Here is a 17,585-nt window from a genome sequence, read left to right on the forward strand (position 1 = left end):
CTGATACCAACGATGGGGCACTATTCCTCCCACTGACACCAACGATGGGGCACTATTCCTCCCACTGATACCAATGATGGGACACTATTCCTCCCACTGATACCAATGATGGGGCACTATTCCTCCCACTGACACCAGTGATGGGGCACTATTCCTCCCACTGATACCAACGATGGGGCACTATTCATCCCACTGACATTAGTGATGGGACACTACTCCTTCCACTGACACCAATGACATGGCACTACTCCTCCCACTGCAAAATTACAGTTATGAAGTAGCAACGAAAATAATTTTATGGTTGGGGGTCACCACAACATGAGGAACTGTATTAAGGGGTCGCGGCATTAGAAAGGTTGAGAACCACTGCTCCATAGGAACAGGCAGGGCTCTGTGAGGGCAGGACTTGGGAGGGTAGGGCAATGTGGGGGCCGGACTTGGAAGGATAGGGCTCTGTGGGGGCATGACTTGGGAATGCAGGACACTGTTGGGGCTAGGGTGGATAAAAATCAATGATTTTTAAAAATAAAAATCAAAAAAATCGGATTGTTTTGATTTAAATCGGATTTTTTTTATTTAAATCGGATTTTTGTAAATAAAATGCTTTTTGAGAAAAATATATTCCCATCCAAAGGTTATTCCATCATGAAATAAAGATTCGTTTTGTAATTATGTAGAATAAGGCTGTATATGTTTAATTTTTTTGGTAAATAAATTCCATGAATCCATTCACAATGTCATGCTCTTCCAGAGGTCTTTGTAAGATTATTGGGCAGTTTCTCTGCCTACAAGATATTATCACAGATGATTGGTTTACTTTTGCAGTTCTCAAAACTGAATTTGACTCAGCGGAGATCACATGCCTCTTCTTCACAGCAAAAATGTTATAACATGAACAGAGTTAAGAAAAAGACCTTCATCCTAACTTCTACAAACCTATGAATACAGAATCAACCCCTTCAGTGCTAAGTTTCAAGAAGTTCAGTGAATAGAATAGAAACAATATTTTTCTGATTGTTTGGAGTGGAATAGATCTGCACAAGAAGAAAGTGAAGCTACGTGTGAGGAGGAAGGGGCTGACAGTGTGAGGAGGGAGGGGCTGACAGTGCGAGGAGGGAGGGGCTGACAGTGCGATGAGGGAGGGGCCAACAGTGTGAGGAGGGAGGGGCCAACAGTGTGAGGAGGGAGGGGCCGACAGTCTAAGTTTCTTAAAATATATATATTTTGTTTAGACAAATTAGTTACCAAACATGGATGTTTAAGCAAATCACATCTGCTGGAATGTTATTGTTTCAGATGAATAAATCTATTTAAATTGTTATTATTAAGGTAATGATTATTTTTCTCCTTCCTAAGTACAACAGAAAAGTTGTCCAAATATGAATGATTAACCTATTAAACTGGGGATAAAAAAACTAATATGAAAAGTTGTTATTCTAAAAATCTTCATCTACTTGTATATTAAAGTTATATCAGCAAGAATTAGTCTTTATGTAGAAAACTAGGATTTACATCAAGCCTTACTGACTAGTGATTTAAATTGTGATTTAAATCAGTTTGATTTAAATCAAATCCACCCTGGTTGGGGCAGAACTTAGGAGGGCATGACTCTGTGGGGGCAGGACTTGGGAAGGCAGGGCACTGTTGGGGCAGAACTTGGGAGGGCATGACTCTGTGGGGGCCGGACTTGGGAGGGCAGGGCTCTGTGGGGGCCGGACTTGGGAGGGCAGGGCTCTGTGGAGGCGAGATTATGATTAGATTTACTATTTCATTAATTTTCTGCTCATATTAAGATGGAATTCAGATTTAAAGATGGGAAGTATGTAGCAGTAAACGAATAGACCTCTTAGCAGTGTTATTACCAGGCTGCAGCTAGGGGGAGCTCTAATGTTTAGAGTGTGACCACAGGAGACTGGTCCCATCTAGCCCACATTAACCCTTTCACTGCCAGAGCTGTGTTTTTTTTTTTTTTCATTCTATAGGAGTCTGGCATGCATTTTGTTGAGGTGGGGGAGGGGTTTTTGAATTGTTTCCATTCTCACTGTAGAATGTGCTGCAACAAAAGTGACGTTAAGGCTCCTCCCACACTGATCTGCGGGACACACATATGCCTTTTTGCTGTATTTTTCCTGCATTTGCATTTTTTAAAGGACATGTGACTCAAAAACTGCAAAAAAAAAACACAAGGCAGGTGCATTTTTGATGAGTTTTTGCCATGTTTTCCATTTATTTCAATGGGAGGTGTGTTTTGGGTGTTTTGTTTTACCACACCAAACCTGCACTAAAAATGCAACAAGCAGGACTTTGAAAAATGCAGCGGCCCCGCATCGGCTGAGTGTGAAGAGTTCCAGGAATACACGGTCACATGATGTTCTTCTACTAACACAAACCTGGGAGAACACCGGATGGGGTGACAGCAGAGTGACCGATAATGACACACATTCAGCTGCCGATAAAACTTAATTTCCAGAGTCCCCCCACAATACAGGAGGGGGCGCTATGTACTGTGGGGTCTGGGGGAAGGAATCCGGGAGGGAAATGTCATCTGCAGAACATTTCATACTCTGCTCTAGATTTATAAATGTCAGCGACGTGCGATGATTGACACCCCCTTACCCAGGTAATGGGGACTTGTAATCTGACAGATTCACACAGGAACTGCTCATTGCTGAAGGAGCCCCGAGAAACCTTTGGAGGACCCCTGACTGAGAAAGGCTGGACTAGGCAGTCATATATTTCTGTCCCCCTTGGTGGGAGTGGAGGTGACCCCTCTATAAGGATCTACAGTCCATACACACCCAGCACAAGGCCGGGGTCACACTACCAGACGCTTCTCGGGGCTGCAGTTCCTCTGAGCTCAACTAGGTAGTAATCTCACCTCCGCCCACACAGAAAGTCTCTATGGAAGACAGACAGGAAGTGATGTAACATACACACAGGAAGTTCTGGGTGAGAGGTGAGGTGGGAGGAAGTAGAGAGAAGATGGTGGAAGTGGCAGCAGAGGAGGTAATAAGATGTTATTTCCTATTTACACCCAGTAACCCCCCATCATGTCCGTCCTCTTCCTCCATAGTCATGTCTGTCCTCTTCCTCCATAGTCACGTCCGTCCTCTCCCTCCATAGTCACGTCCATTCTCTTCCCCCATAGTCACGTCCGTCCTCTTCCCCCATAGTCACGTCTGTCCTCTTCCTCCATAGTTATGTCCGTCCTCTTCCTCCATAGTCATGTCCATCCTCTTCCTCCATAGTCATGTCCGTCCTCTTCCCCCATAGTCACGTCCGTCCTCTTCCTCCATAGTCATGTCTGTCCTCTTCCTCCATAGTCACGTCCGTCCTCTCCCTCCATAGTCACGTCCGTCCTCTCCCTCCATAGTCACGTCCGTCCTCTTCCTCCATAGTCACTGTGACGTCTTTTATCTCCAGCAGATGATGATACACACATATATAGTGTGGGAACCCAGATTAACCCCTTCAGGGGCACAACATTCCCCCACTTCCGGGGCCGGAACATTCTCCTCATTGTGGAGATGGGTCACCTTCTCACCTTGGTAGTCTATACCATTGGATTATACCACTTTAAAAAGTGGTGGGGGATTGGAGAATCTTATGACATCACATGGACCTCACAGCTCCTCCTCCCAATGTCCCTCCATCCAGAGTCAGAGAATCCTATGACATCACACTGACCTCACAGCTCCTCCTCCCAATGTCCCTCAATCCAGAGTCAGAGAATCCTATGACATCACACCGACCTCACAGCTCCTCCCCAAATGTCCCTCAATCTGGATCCTTCTGTTTATATTCAGTAGGGATGTGGGGAACCCTTGGCATCCTCATAAGCAAAACAGAACTGTAGATCCTGCGTTGTGTGTAATGACAACAGAATTCCTTTTTCCCTGCATAGTGTGGGGGTCCTGTGGGGGGAAATTATACCTCAGCCTGAAGTGGGGCTTTAATAAAATGGAGACCTGAATGGAGAGGTGAGGAGGATTCTGGGAATATCATTTGATGTGACTATTTGTGTTCAGATGTAGAGTTTTCCTCCTGTGAAGTCTGGAGATCATATGACATCACATTGCCTCCACCTCCCTCCCTGATAGAAGAGAGAAAGAAGAAGAAGATTCTAGAAGTCACCAGAGAGATCACTGAGCTGCTGACAGGAGAGGTGAGCGGTGCCGGGAATTCTGGGACATTCTCCAGTAACAGACAAGGGATGTGTCTGGATGGTGACTGTATCATTGTGTGTGTCAGGTTCCTATAAGGTGTCAGGGTGTCACTGTCTATTTCTCCATGGAGGAGTGGGAGTATTTAGAAGGACACAAGGATCTCTACAAGGACGTCATGATGGACAATCAGCCGCCCCTCACATCACCGGGTAAGAGGAGACTTTATTGTAAAGGAGAGAGCAGTACGGAGGATCCACCTAGATCCCCCATCATCTGATAAACACATAGAAACAATGGATTCAGTCAGTGTGTGTGTTTCCTACAGATGGATCCAGTCATGGGAACCCACCAGAGAGATGTCCCCGTCCTCTGTATTCCCGGGATTCCACACAGGAAGGTCACACCATCCCTCACCATCATCAGGTAGATGAGGAACAATCACTGATAGTATCATTAGGATCTGTACATTATCTGCATTGTTACCATTGATGGCATTTTTATTATATATTCAGAGTGGAAACCTGAGAGATCCTAAAGTTGAGGTTAAAGAAGAGATAAAAGAGGAGGAGGATGAGGATGGGGGGATGGAGGAGTCGGAGTTTCCTAAAGGACACACAGATCTGTACAAGGACACCATGGTGGAGTCATCCAGCTACAGGAACCCACCAGAGAGATGTCCCCATCCTCTGTATTCCCGGGATTCCACACAGGAAGGTCACACCATCCCTCACCATCATCAGGTAGATGATGACAATTATTGGTAGTTGTGATTTATACACAGCATGTTTGTTACAATGAATGTTTTATTATATCTTTCAGAGTGGAATCCTCGGGGATGATAATATTGATGTTAAAGAAGAGTATAAAGAGGAGGATGAGGAGTATGGAGTGATGGAGGAGTTTTCAGAAGGACACAAGGATATGATGGAGCCACCTAATACCAGGAACCCACCAGAGAGATGTCCCCGTCCTCTGTATTCCCAGGATTCCACACAGGAAGGTCACACCATCCCTCACCATCATCAGGTAGATGAGGAACAATCACTGATAGTATCATTAGGATCTGTACATTATCTGCATTGTTACCATTGATGTCATTTTTATTAAATATTCAGAGTGGAAACCTGAGAGATCCTAAAGTTGAGGTGAAATCAGAAGAAGAAGAGGAGTATGTGAGGGATGATCAGCAGTCTATGGAGGAGGATGGAATAACGGGGACATTTATAGAGGAGGACACTCCTACAGAGATCAGCACAGGTGGGTCATGAACACTAAATCCATTCCTCCAGCCATACTGCTCACTGATTGGTCCAGAGTAGGGCGGGGACTGGGTGATATCAGCCTGTAATCCCCTGGTCACTTTCCTGAGCTGTGTTCCCCGTCCTGTATTCCTGGATTTCTCTCGGATAATCTTCCTTCTCTGTGCTGCAGACACAATTTATGTATCTAGGCTGGATTTATGGACATTCTGGGGTTCAGCTGGCAGAAAAATGTTGATTTTTTTGTTGATAAGCGATACTCAAACTAAGCATGTGTCTAGGGTCTCCCTCCCCAATCCTGATCTCTGACAGAACAATTCTCCCAGGGTTACTTGTCCTGTTATTTGCTGGCTGTGCCGGGTGGAGGGATATGTCTGTATAGTCTCAGACACAAGTCACTGAGTGCAGTCTCAGGAGATGGGAGGCAGCGGTGTGGGATCTCTGCAACTTGTCTACAGTAAACATTTAAACTGCCACTGATTACTGAATACCAATATCTTGAGTCCTGACCATTACGCTATATAATTTATATTGTACATTACATACTCCTGACCCCTGCACTATATACTCTATGTTGTACATTACATACTCCTGACCCCTGCACTATATACTCTATGTTGTACATTACATACTCCTGACCCCTGCACTATATACTCTATGTTGTACATTCCATAGTCCTGAGTTCTGCTCTCCCCCCTCCCCCACTGCTATATATACATGACTAAATCATGGACTAAATAAGGAAGTGCAGAACTTCTTGTGTTGGGAAGATGGTGATGAGTGATAGAGGGGGTGGGGACCCTCGTCCTATAATCCCCTCATCACTGTCCCTCCTATAAAAGACAGTTCTGGTTGTTTCCTCACTCTCTGACTAAGGTCCATGAATAAAGAAATGACCTGGTAGGAGACCAGAGGAGCCATTTCCTAGTTCCCTTGAGGGTGGAATTGTAAGCTCCTCAGAGACCAAGCTGCCTGATGTGGGCGGAGTCCTGGTTTGGGGGAACCAATCAGCTCCTGTCTAGTAATCCTCTTTGTCTTTGTATTTTAGTCCATGGCCGGGAGATGAGGAAAACCTCCGAGGATTGTCTCACTTTGTCTCCAGACTGGAAAGTAGAAGATGAGGACATCACACAGTATAGTCCAGGAGAAAACCCGGCTCCCTCCAATGTCCATCCGGCACCACCCAGTGTAGATGGACCATCGGATTCCTCGTATCCTGAGGAACCTCAGACTGTGCGGGACCGGGCCGGCCTTCCAACAGAGAAGAACTTCTCTTGTACTGAGTGCGGGAAAAGTTTCTGTTTTAAATCCAAACTTAATGCGCATATAAGATCTCACACGGGGGAAAAGCCGTTTTGCTGTTCTGAGTGCGGAAAATGTTTTTCACATAAGTGCAATCTTTATATGCATCAGAGAGCTCACACAGGGGAAAAGCCATATTCCTGTCATGAGTGTGGGAAATGTTTTTCACTAAATTCCAAGCTTTACAGACATCAAAGATCTCACACAGGGGAGAAGCCGTATTCCTGCCCCGAGTGTGGGGAATGCTTTTTACAGAAGTTGAATCTATACAAACATCAGAGCTCTCACACGAGGGAGAAGTCACATTCCTGTTCTGAGTGTGGGAAATGTTTTGTATACAAATCAGGACTTGTTATGCATCAGAGATCTCACACCAGTGAAAAGCCATATTCTTGTCCTGAATGCGGGAAATGTTTTTCAGTGATGTCCAATTTTTACAAACATCAGAAATCTCACACAGGAGAGAAGCCGTATTCCTGTCCTGAGTGTGGGAAATGTTTTTCAGCAAAGTCCAATCTTTACAAACATCAGAAATCTCACACAGGGGAGAAGCCGTATTCCTGTCTTGAGTGCGGGAAATGTTTTTCAGAGAAGTCCATTCTTTACACACATCAGAGATCTCACACAGGGGATAAGCCGTATTCGTGTACTGAGTGCGGGAAATGTTTTTCACAGAAGTCCAATCTTTCCAGACATCAGAGATCTCATACGGGGGAGAAACCACTTTTCTGTCCTGAGTGTGGGAAATGTTTTTCACAGAAGTCTAATCTTCACAAACATCTGGGATCTCACACGGGGGAGAAGCCATTTTCCTGTTCTGAGTGTGGGAAATGTTTTTCACAGAAATCCCATCTTAATATACATCAGGGATCTCACACAGGGGAGAAGCCACATTCCTGTGCTGAGTGCGGGAAATGTTTTTCACAGAAGTCCAATCTTTACAGACACCAGAGATGTCACACGGAGAGAAGCCGTATTCCTGTCCTGAGTGAGGGATCTGTTCCTCACTGAAGTCCTGTCTTCCTGTACATCGGGGGTCCCACACAACCCTCGAGGTGTATTAGAGCCTTGAGTGCGGGAAATGTCTTCTAGATGAATGTTGCTGGACATCCCAGTTCTCATGTGGGGAAGAAGCACACCCTGATATACACCTCAGATACAGTGAAGGAAATGCGTATTTGCTCCCCTGCTGATTTTGAATTTATGCCCCTCACAAAGAAATGATCGGTCTAAAAATCGAATGTTCGGTGTATTGTAACACTGAGAGACAGAATAGCAACAACAAATTCAGCAGAAATGCGTCTAACAAATGATGACTGATTTGCATGTTCATGAGGGAAATAAGTATTTGATCCCTTCACAAAACATGACTTAGTACTTGGTGGCCAATCCCTTGTTGGCAATCACAGAGGTCAGATGTTTCCTGTAGTTGGCCCCCAGGTTTGCACACATCTCAGGAGGGATTTTGGCCCACTCCTCTTGGCAGATCCTCTCCAAGTCATTAAGGTTTGGTGGCTGACGTTTGGCAACTAGAACTTTCAGCTCCCTCCACAGATTTTCAATCGGATTAAGGTCTGGAGACTGGCTAGGCCACTCCAGGACCTTAATGTGCTTCTTCTTGAACCACTCCTTTGTTGCCTTGGCCATGTGTTTTGGGTCATTGTCATGCTGGAACACCCATCCACGACCCATTTTCAATGCCCTGGCTGAGGGAAGAAGGTTCTCACCCAAGATTTGACGGTACATTGCCCCGTCCATCGTCCCTTTGATGCGGTGCAGTTGTCCTGTCCCCTTAGCAGAAAAACACCCCCAAAGCAGAATGTTTCCACCACCATGTTTCACATTTGGGATGGTGTTCTTGGGGTCATAGGCAGCATTCCTCCTCCTCCAAACACAGCGAGTTGAGTTGATGGCAAAGAGCTGGATTTTGGTCTCATCTGACCACAACACTTTCCACCAGTCCTCCTCTGCATCATTCAGATGTTCAGTGGCAGACTTCAGACTGGCCTGGACATGTGCTTTCTTGAGCAGAGGGACCTTGTGGGCACTGCAGGATTTCAGTCCTTGTCGGCGTAGTGTGTTACCAATTGTTTTCTTGGTGAATGTGGTCCCAGCTGCCTGGAGATCATTGACAAGATCCTCACGTGTAGTTCTGGGATGATTCCTCGCTGTTCTCATGATCATTGACACTCCACGAGGTGAGATCTTGCATGGTGCACCAGACCTAGGGAGACTGACACTTGTTTTGTGTTTCTTCCATTTGTGAATGATTGCACCAACTGTTGTCACCTTCTCACCAAGCTGCTTGGCCATAGTTTGGTAGCCGAGTCCAGCCTTGTGTAGATCTACAATCTCTACATCTTTGCCATGGTGGAGAGTTTGGAGTTTGATCATTTCTTTGTGAGTAGGCAAACATTTAAAATCAGCAGGGGATCAAACACTTAATATTTTATTATACAGGATTTATATAGTGCCAAAAGTTTGCTCAGCGCTTTACAATATAATGGGACACATTACAGTTCAATACAAGAGGGTTAAGAGGGCCCTGATCCTGGGAGCTTACAATCTAGGAAGGAGGGGGTAGTGGTACAAAAGGTAGTAACTGTGGGAGATGGACTGGTTGGAAGAGTAGAAGATTCCATTATTAGCTGAGGGCAGGATAGGCTTCCCTGAAGAGAGAGGTTTTCAAAAATCTAAAAGTGAGCAGAGTAGGCGATAGTCTGATAAATTGGGGTAGAGGTGGCTGATCCTTGGCGCAGACTGGGATTTGGGCTCACTAGGGTGCCGCTGCCCTGACTCTCGGACCCACAGGGAGAGCCCTAAGTTGCCACCTGACCCCCCCTTCCAGGGTCTAGAGGCTGAGGCTTGTTAGGGCCTACATGCCAGCCAGCAAAGCCCGCACGCCCCCCTCTGGAGTGGCACGACCCTCACTAGGCCTGGGGCCCTGCCTTGGATTACTGCTACCTGGGGAGGAGAATCCAGGCTCTCTACACCCCCTCCGAGATTCTGGTGACCATAATCTGCTGAGGCCTAGGCAGTAATGGCCCCTGTGCCCTGCCTGACAGTACAACTGGAGCTGGGATGGCTGGAGACTATGCACACCAAACTGGCCGCTAAATATCAGTCGGAGCTCCATAAAACGTCCTTTCTCAGGAAATAGCTGCGCTAGGTTCTAGAACTGACCACTTAGAAACAAAACACGAGCTAGGCTCATGGCGAGCTCTCCAAGGATCATGACAACTGCAAATGGACTTTACACAGATGCAGGTTGAAGATCTCGATAACCGTAACCGCAGGAATAATCTACGTGTTCGTGGAGTTCTGGCGACGGTGACTGATCTTTTATGGGCTACAACTAAATTGTTCAAATCCCTTCTCCCAGACCAAGATGCTAGATACTTTACATGCGACCATATACATAGAGTTCTGTGTCCTAAGCCTCCTAATGATAAACCGCCTTGGGACATTGTTCTGTGTATGAAGGATTTTCTGATTAAAGAAGATATACTTAGAGCGGCTCGCAATACTCCTGTGATTTCTTTTGAGGGCTCAACTGTACAAATTTTTCCAGATGTCTCTCCGGCCACATTGGAAAAATGTAGGAGATCACGTTTGCTCTTTCCTCGACTCAAATTCGCTACAAATGGAGATTTTTCTTTAAGATGATAGTTCCACACAATAGCAGCACTTACACAAGTATCTCCTAGGGGCAAGAAATCCTGGCAAAGTTGGGCCTGGTAGACGCTCCTACACCTCAACGTCCACCTTCTACCCATCGGGGATCTCCCATCTGGAACACTTCATCTCCACGACATGATAGGAGGAGAATCGGACAAAAACCGGGATGAATGGGATTTGCTCATTTGATTACCACTTTCTGTTTTGATATGATATTGAGACTGGCTGCTGACGCATTATATTTACCTGTGTCTATTAATTTTGGGTTTACCCAGGAGCGGACTAACCATTTGGAAACTCGGCACTTCCCGAGGGCCCAGGGTCAGTAGGGGGTCCCATGAGATGCCCCTAGTACCTTTTTCATAGGCTTTTTTGAGTTTGGGCAAGAACACAGGGGCCCCATGATCCCCTATTGCCCGGGGGCCCCATGAGTTGTCAGTCCGCCCCTGGGTTTACCCCTTAATTATCTGGACGTGCTAACATTTTTGAATGGGATATTAGACTCATAATTTATGGCCCCCATGCTGTTTCAGTGGCAATTGTTGATACGCGACCCCACACTGTTGCTGGGCATGGTCGGAGAGGTCACCGTTCTGTTGTGGAGTGGCAACTCTGCTCTCCATATTTTACGGTGACGGGGTTTGGGCCCTGTTGGCCCTTTGATATTATGTTTCAGCTTGTCTACCTAATCCATGATTTGTTGTGTTTTCTTTGGGTCCTGTTTTATGATTTTGTTTTTTATTATTTCAGTACATGAGGGTAGTCATATGCACTGTTATCTCCTTGCCGCATCTTTGTGGCGTGGATATTCCATAAAATACTAGCAGATTTCACCTTACGTGTTGCAGATCTGGGGACTCCAATAGTAAGACCAGAGACTTCTGATGCAGATCAGATTGACACGATAATGTTGTCACACTATTTTTCTTGCATTTAGCCATGGTGATTCATTGCATCTCACATAATGTCCAAGGTTTCAATTCTCCAAATAAGCGCAAAACTGCCTTTCTCCAATATAGACGACTAAGGGAGAAGATTATTCTACTACAAGTGGCCCATTTGGCAGCGGCTAAACATCCCGCATTTGTTGACAGAGTATATATAAAGAGGTTTTACACCTTACACTCCGCTACGAGCAGGGGGCTAGCAATTCTTCATATAAATATAAAGGAGATGTGAGCGCTCTAAAAATTCAATAAAAGCCACTATGCACAAAGGTAACCAAAAATCCTTAATAAAAGCAATGTAAAATAGGTGCAGCGCTAAAAGAAATTAATACACCTAATAAAACAAGTATGTTACAAAAATTCCAGATCATCAACAGTTCAGAGAAATGATTAAAGTGCTCTTTAACCACATGCTGCCCCGCCCATGTATAAATACGTCGGCAGGGCGGCACGGGCAGGCAAAACCACATTTTAAAACGTGTGTTTTGTAAACAGGTAGGAGGTGCGCCGCCCTACCTGTCCCGCCGATCACAGCCACGGATGTCAGTTGCCGGGTCACAGCCAGTCCTTACCGGCTATCTCCCTGCGATCGGCGGCAATCAGTGACAGACAGCACAGCTACAGTAGCTGTGCTTTCTGTTACTTCCCTGACAGCTCCAGGACAAGCTGATCAGGACAGAAGAGTTTCTCTCTCCCGATCAGCCTGTCCCCATCCAGCACACACCCCCGCCCCCTAGTAAAACACTCCCCTCACACAGATAACCCTTCCCTGAAAAATAAAGTTAACCCCTCCCTCCCCCATGCCATTAGTACAGTGTCAGTGTTTTTTTTTTTGCACTGATCACTGTATTGGTGTCATTGGGGATGTCAGTGACCCCAAGTCAGTCCACCCCCCCAGTGTCAGAATGTCCGCCGCAGTCCCGCCATAATTCGCTGATCGCCTACATAATTAGTATTAAAAAAAAACCTAAAAATCCCAGTATCTTTCCCGCCATTTGTAAACGCTATAACTTTCACATAAACCAATTAATCTACACGTATTGGGTTTTTTTTTAGCAAAGACATGTTGCAGAATGCATTGTGGCAGAAATTTATGACTATATTTGATTTTTAAATTTTTTTTTTACTGGACGTTTTATAGCAAAAAGTCCAAAATATTTTTTTGTTTCCTCAAAATTGTCAGCCTTTTTTTTTATAGCGCAAAAAATAAAACCGCACAGGCGATCAAATACCACCGAAAGAAAGCTCAATTTGTGTGAAAAAAAAGGATGTAAATTTCATTTATGTACAATATTGCATGACCGCGCAATTGTCCGTTAAACTAGCGCAGCGCTGTATAGCAAAAAAATGGTGTAAATTGCAGTATCTATACCATAGTTTGTAGACGCTATAACTTCCACACAAAGCAATCAATATACACTTATTGGGATTTTTTTACCAAAAACATGGAGCAGAATACATTTTGGCCTAAATTTATAACCAACTTTGAGTTTACTATATATGTTTTATAGCTCAAAGTAAAAAATATTGTTTTTCTTCAAAATTTTTGGCCTTTTTTTGTTTATAGCGTGAAAAATAAAAAGTGCACAGGTGATCAAATACCACCGAAAGGAAGCTCTATTTGTGTGAAAAAAAGGACGTAAATTTCGTTTGGGTGCAGCATTGCATGACCGTGCAATTATCAGTTGAATTAGTGCAGCGCTGAGTAGCAAAAAGAGGCGTGGTCATTAAGGGGGGTAAATCCTCTGGAGGTCAAGTGGTTAAGGTGCTTGCCTCCTGGAGACCGGTGTCTGTGCAATAGTAATATAGAGAATGCGCACTCACCGGAAGCGCATATATACTGCGCCTGTATCAGTAACTCCAAAGGACATCAAAGCAAGCCTGGAATGGGAATGTCTTCCCTCTAAGGGATGGATGGTCATCAAAGGGATCCCAAGGTTCTTAAATGGTGATCCGCATCAGCCAGAGTACCCCCCAAGGGGTTAAATGGGTGCTGCTCCCTGGAAGAGAGATCCCCTCTCTGGATTAAGGATGGCTGGGTGTCTGCAAATTAAAAACTCCCCCAGGGAGTTAAAACAGGGACATACCCATAGTGTAGTAGGATTGTAAATTAATTTATTCCAATAAAGATTAAAACCGATGCATCAGAGTATATGGTATGAAAAGCATGTACACAGGACTAACTGTCCAAGTTCTAAGATGGCCGCTGGAGCTCCACGTTGCTCCGGTGGCATGACGTCACATCGTGATGTGGCTCCTCCTTACACGTTTCATGCGCACGCACATCTTCAGATGGGAACCGCCAGGCTTCATAACTCGTCTCCCTTTGAGGCACAACATGTCTACCGTGACCCAGAGAGCAGATTTATTCTTATTAAAGGCACCCTTTTGGGGCGTGGATTTACAATAGCCAATATTTATGCACCGAATTCAGCTCAAGCAACTTCTTTTTCACGTTTTTATTTATATTCTTGATACGTTCCTGTCCCCCCAACTACTGGTGGGAGGTGACTTTAATCTGGTGGCCAACCCCTTGCTGGATAGAAGTTCATCCTCACCTTCTTCCCCGGCCTTCCCTAAATCTCTTACTAAAAGATTAGAAGAACTTCAGCTGATGGACTCCTGGAGAGCACACAATGTGGGAGCAAGGGAGTGTTCATTTTACTCTCATCAGCATGACTCTTATGCTAGGCTGGATTATACCTATTGCTACACTTACCTGCTAGCCAACTCCGCAAAGGCGAGAATACATTTGTGTTCTTGGTCAGATCATCATATTGTAGCGCTGTCAATCACCATTATAGGTCTAGCGCACGGGTGTCAAACTGGCGGCCCTCCAGCTGTTGCCAAACTACAAGGCCCATGAGGCATTGCAAGATTGACAGTTGCAAGCATGACTCCTAAAGGGCAGAGGCATGATGGGACTTGTGGTTTTGCAACAACTGGAGGGCCGCCAGTTTGACACCCCTGGTCTAGCGTCTACTCCCTACTCTTGGCGGTTGAATGACTCTATGCTTACAGACATTAACGCCCGTCAAAAAGTAGCTACTTCCATCCATGAATATTTTCAGCTGAACACAATTTCTGACATCTCTTCAGCTACGTTATGGGTGGCCCACAAGGCGGTTCTGCGAGGCCCTCTTATCTCAATGGTGGCAGTCAGCAATAGGGAGCGTTGGAAACAAATTCAGAACTTTACTAGGGAGTTGGAAACACATTACAGAACTCATATAGGCAACCCGTCTCTCCTGAATAGAAACATGATATCGCAAAAGCGATACTTTACTTTCCCAAAAAACTGAGAAAGCTTTGCGCTGGTCTAAGGCTTCCTTTTTATTACATAGCAATTCAGCATCAACTATGTTCGTACGGAAACTTAACCTCTATCTGGACTCCAACCTATCCTTCCAGCCCCAAGTCCAATCTTTAACAAACTCGTGCAGACTCCACCTCCGCAACATCGCCAAAATCCGCACGTTCCTAACTCCAGAAACCACTAAACAGCTCATCCACTCCCTCATCATATCACAACTCGACTACTGCAACTCCCTCCTCACTGGCCTGCCTCGCCGCTGGCTATCCCCGCTTCAGTCCATCCTGAATACGGCTGCCAGACTCATTCACCTTTCCAACCGCTCCGTTTCCACCACCCCCCTCTGCCAATCCCTCCACTGGCTTCCAATTGCGCAACAGATCAAATTCAAAATCCTAACACTGACGTACAAAGCCGTCCACCATACTGCCCCGAACTACATCACTGACCTAATATCCAAGTACCACCCAACACGCACACTCCGCTCCTCACAAGACCTCCTTCTCTCTAGTACCCTGGTCTCCTCCTCTCATGTCCACCTCCAGGACTTCTCCAGGGTGTCACCCATCCTCTGGAACTCCCTGCCCCAACCCATCAGATTATCACCTACTCTCCTCTCCTTTAGGTGCACCCTGAAAACCCATCACTTCAGGGAAGCCTACCCCACCCCCTGCTAACTTGCCGACCTCCTCCACTCTTCCTACCACTCCATCCCCCACAGCTATCTCCTCCTGTGCCACCATCCCCTCCCTCCTAGATTGTAAGCTCCAAAGAGCAGGGCCCTCGATCCCCTCATGTTTTGCATTGTATTGGTATTGTTCTGTCACATGTTCTGTCCCCCTTTGTAATGTACAGCGCTGAGCGAACTATTGGCGCTTTATAAATACTGTATAATAATATACGGCCCCCACATATCTATAAGCTACCTACTAAGCATGGTAACGTTTCCTCTCTGCCTCATGAAGTTCTGAAAACCTTTAAAGAATTTTACTCCTCCCTGTTAGCTCCCCCACAAACGAATCCTTCTCCCCTTGAAAGCTCATGGCTTGATTCTTTACCCCTCCCTGCTCTTACACATCTCAGATATCTTCACTTAATGTCCCATGCACTCTGGAGGAAATAACCTGAGTGATTAGAGCACTGAGAACTTCTACGGCACCAGGCCCAGATGGGTTCATGGCTAGTTATTATAAGCATTTTGCCCCCTCTGGTATCTCTGTTCAATGATATCTTGCAGGGCGGCACATTTCCTGAGATGCTTTTGGCTAACATGTCTATGTTACCTAAACCCTTAAAAGATCATCTTTTACCTCAAAACTGTAGACCCATTTCTGTGATGAGCAACGATTTAAAGATATATAAAAGAGTGCAGCGCTAAATTGAGCAAAGACAAATAAATATAAAATGAATGGGTATGGATAAATATGGATAAATATCCCTTAACCAATCCAAATACATACATGAATATATATATAAAAAAGTTCAAATGATAATTTGGTCCCAAATAAAGTGACTCTTGTGCTCTGGTGACTCTAGGGTCCGGTATCCGTGCAATAGTGGTGAAGGTAATGCGCACTCACCGGAAGCGCATGTTAAAAGCGCTTTGTGTAAAATAATCCAGATGTCATCAGATAGTGGGTGGTCCTCCCTCTAATGCTAGGTAGTGTAAAGCTGGTGTAGGTGGTCCTCTTCCTTTAGGGATCCCCCTGTAATCCTGGTGGGTGGTATCCCTCTGGGTGGGCAGACCTTCACTGTGCAGCAATGATCCATGCAGGAAAACGGTCTGTGGGTTAAAGCACTCCCCCAGGGGCCAACAGAGATACTCCCATAGTGTAGTAGGTGTTAAAATACTTTATTGTGATGCATCAAGGTAAGATATCAGAATGATTGCAGACAGAGATTGATGAGGACTAACCATTTGATAAAGTAAGATGGCCACCGGAGCTCTATGTTGCTCCGGCGACGTGACGTCACGGCGTGGTGTGGCTCCTCCTGACGCGTATCATGCTCAAGCATGTCCTCAGGGGGGTCTTTAACAATTTAAAGATATTTAGCCGTATCTTAGCAGATAGATTGGCCCCTGTTATCTCCTCTTTGGTCTCACCTGACCAGTCGGGATTTATTCACAGACAACATACTCCTTACATTAAAAATTATTCAGGATGCCAATTTGCACTCTAACGAAGTGTTGTTACTGAGCCTAGACCAGGGGTGGACTGACAATTCATGGGGCCCCTGGCCAATAGGGGCTCATGGGGCCCCTGTGTCCTCACACACACTCAAACCACACCCAAAAAAGCCTATGAAAGGTACCAGGGACATCTCATGGGGCCCCCTACTGACCCCAGGCCCTAGGGCAGTGCCCGAGTTCCCAAATGTTCAGTCTGCCCCTGGCCTAGACATTAATAAGGCCATTGATAGTGTCCTCTGGCCCTATCTGTTTTCACTGTTGCAGAAACTGGGCTTCAGTGATGAATTTTTATCTTTGGTATGAGCTCTGTATGCCTCCCCCCAACAAGAATTAGACTCCCAGGCTGTAATTCTGACTTTTTTACGTTGGGCAGAGGTCCCCGTCAGGAATGTCCGCTTTCACCCCTACTATTTGTGCTTGTTTTGGAACCCTTGGCTGTTGCTATAAGATCACGCCTGGATATTTCGGGGTACCCACTTTTGGTCTCACAATTCAAGTTATGTATGTATGCTGACAATGTCATGCTTTTTTCTTACTAACCCATTAGTATCTTTGCCTAATTTATGTACGTTGCTGAATGATTTTTCATCCATATCGGGTCTCACAGTAAACTTTACTAAATCAGTTGTCATGCCTGTTAATGTCACTGAATCCTTGGGGGAATCCCTCCGTGGTTCTTTCCCATTCTGCTGAGCTACGAACCGGATACTATATTTGGGTATCTACCTT

The 17,585-nt window shown here is 45.5% G+C and overlaps 1 protein-coding gene across 1 annotated transcript in view; it reads left to right on the forward strand.

Moving 5' to 3' along the window:
* The window catches only part of LOC149460784 (uncharacterized), an 85,328-nt gene extending 71,836 nt beyond the window's left edge, over window positions 1-13,492 (forward strand). Inside the window, exon 8 of the mRNA XM_089679244.1 lies at window positions 7,032-13,492. Coding sequence (XP_089535370.1) covers window positions 7,032-7,738 — 707 coding nt within the window. The 3' untranslated portion in view covers window positions 7,739-13,492. The remainder of the gene's footprint in view (window positions 1-7,031) is intronic.
* The last annotated feature ends 4,093 nt before the right edge of the window (window positions 13,493-17,585 follow it).

Source organism: Staurois parvus, unplaced genomic scaffold (genome assembly GCF_062004578.1).
Source record: "Staurois parvus isolate SC_StPar_1 unplaced genomic scaffold, SC_StPar_1.0 ptg000221l, whole genome shotgun sequence".
In the NCBI taxonomy this organism is placed as follows: domain Eukaryota; kingdom Metazoa; phylum Chordata; class Amphibia; order Anura; family Ranidae; genus Staurois; species Staurois parvus.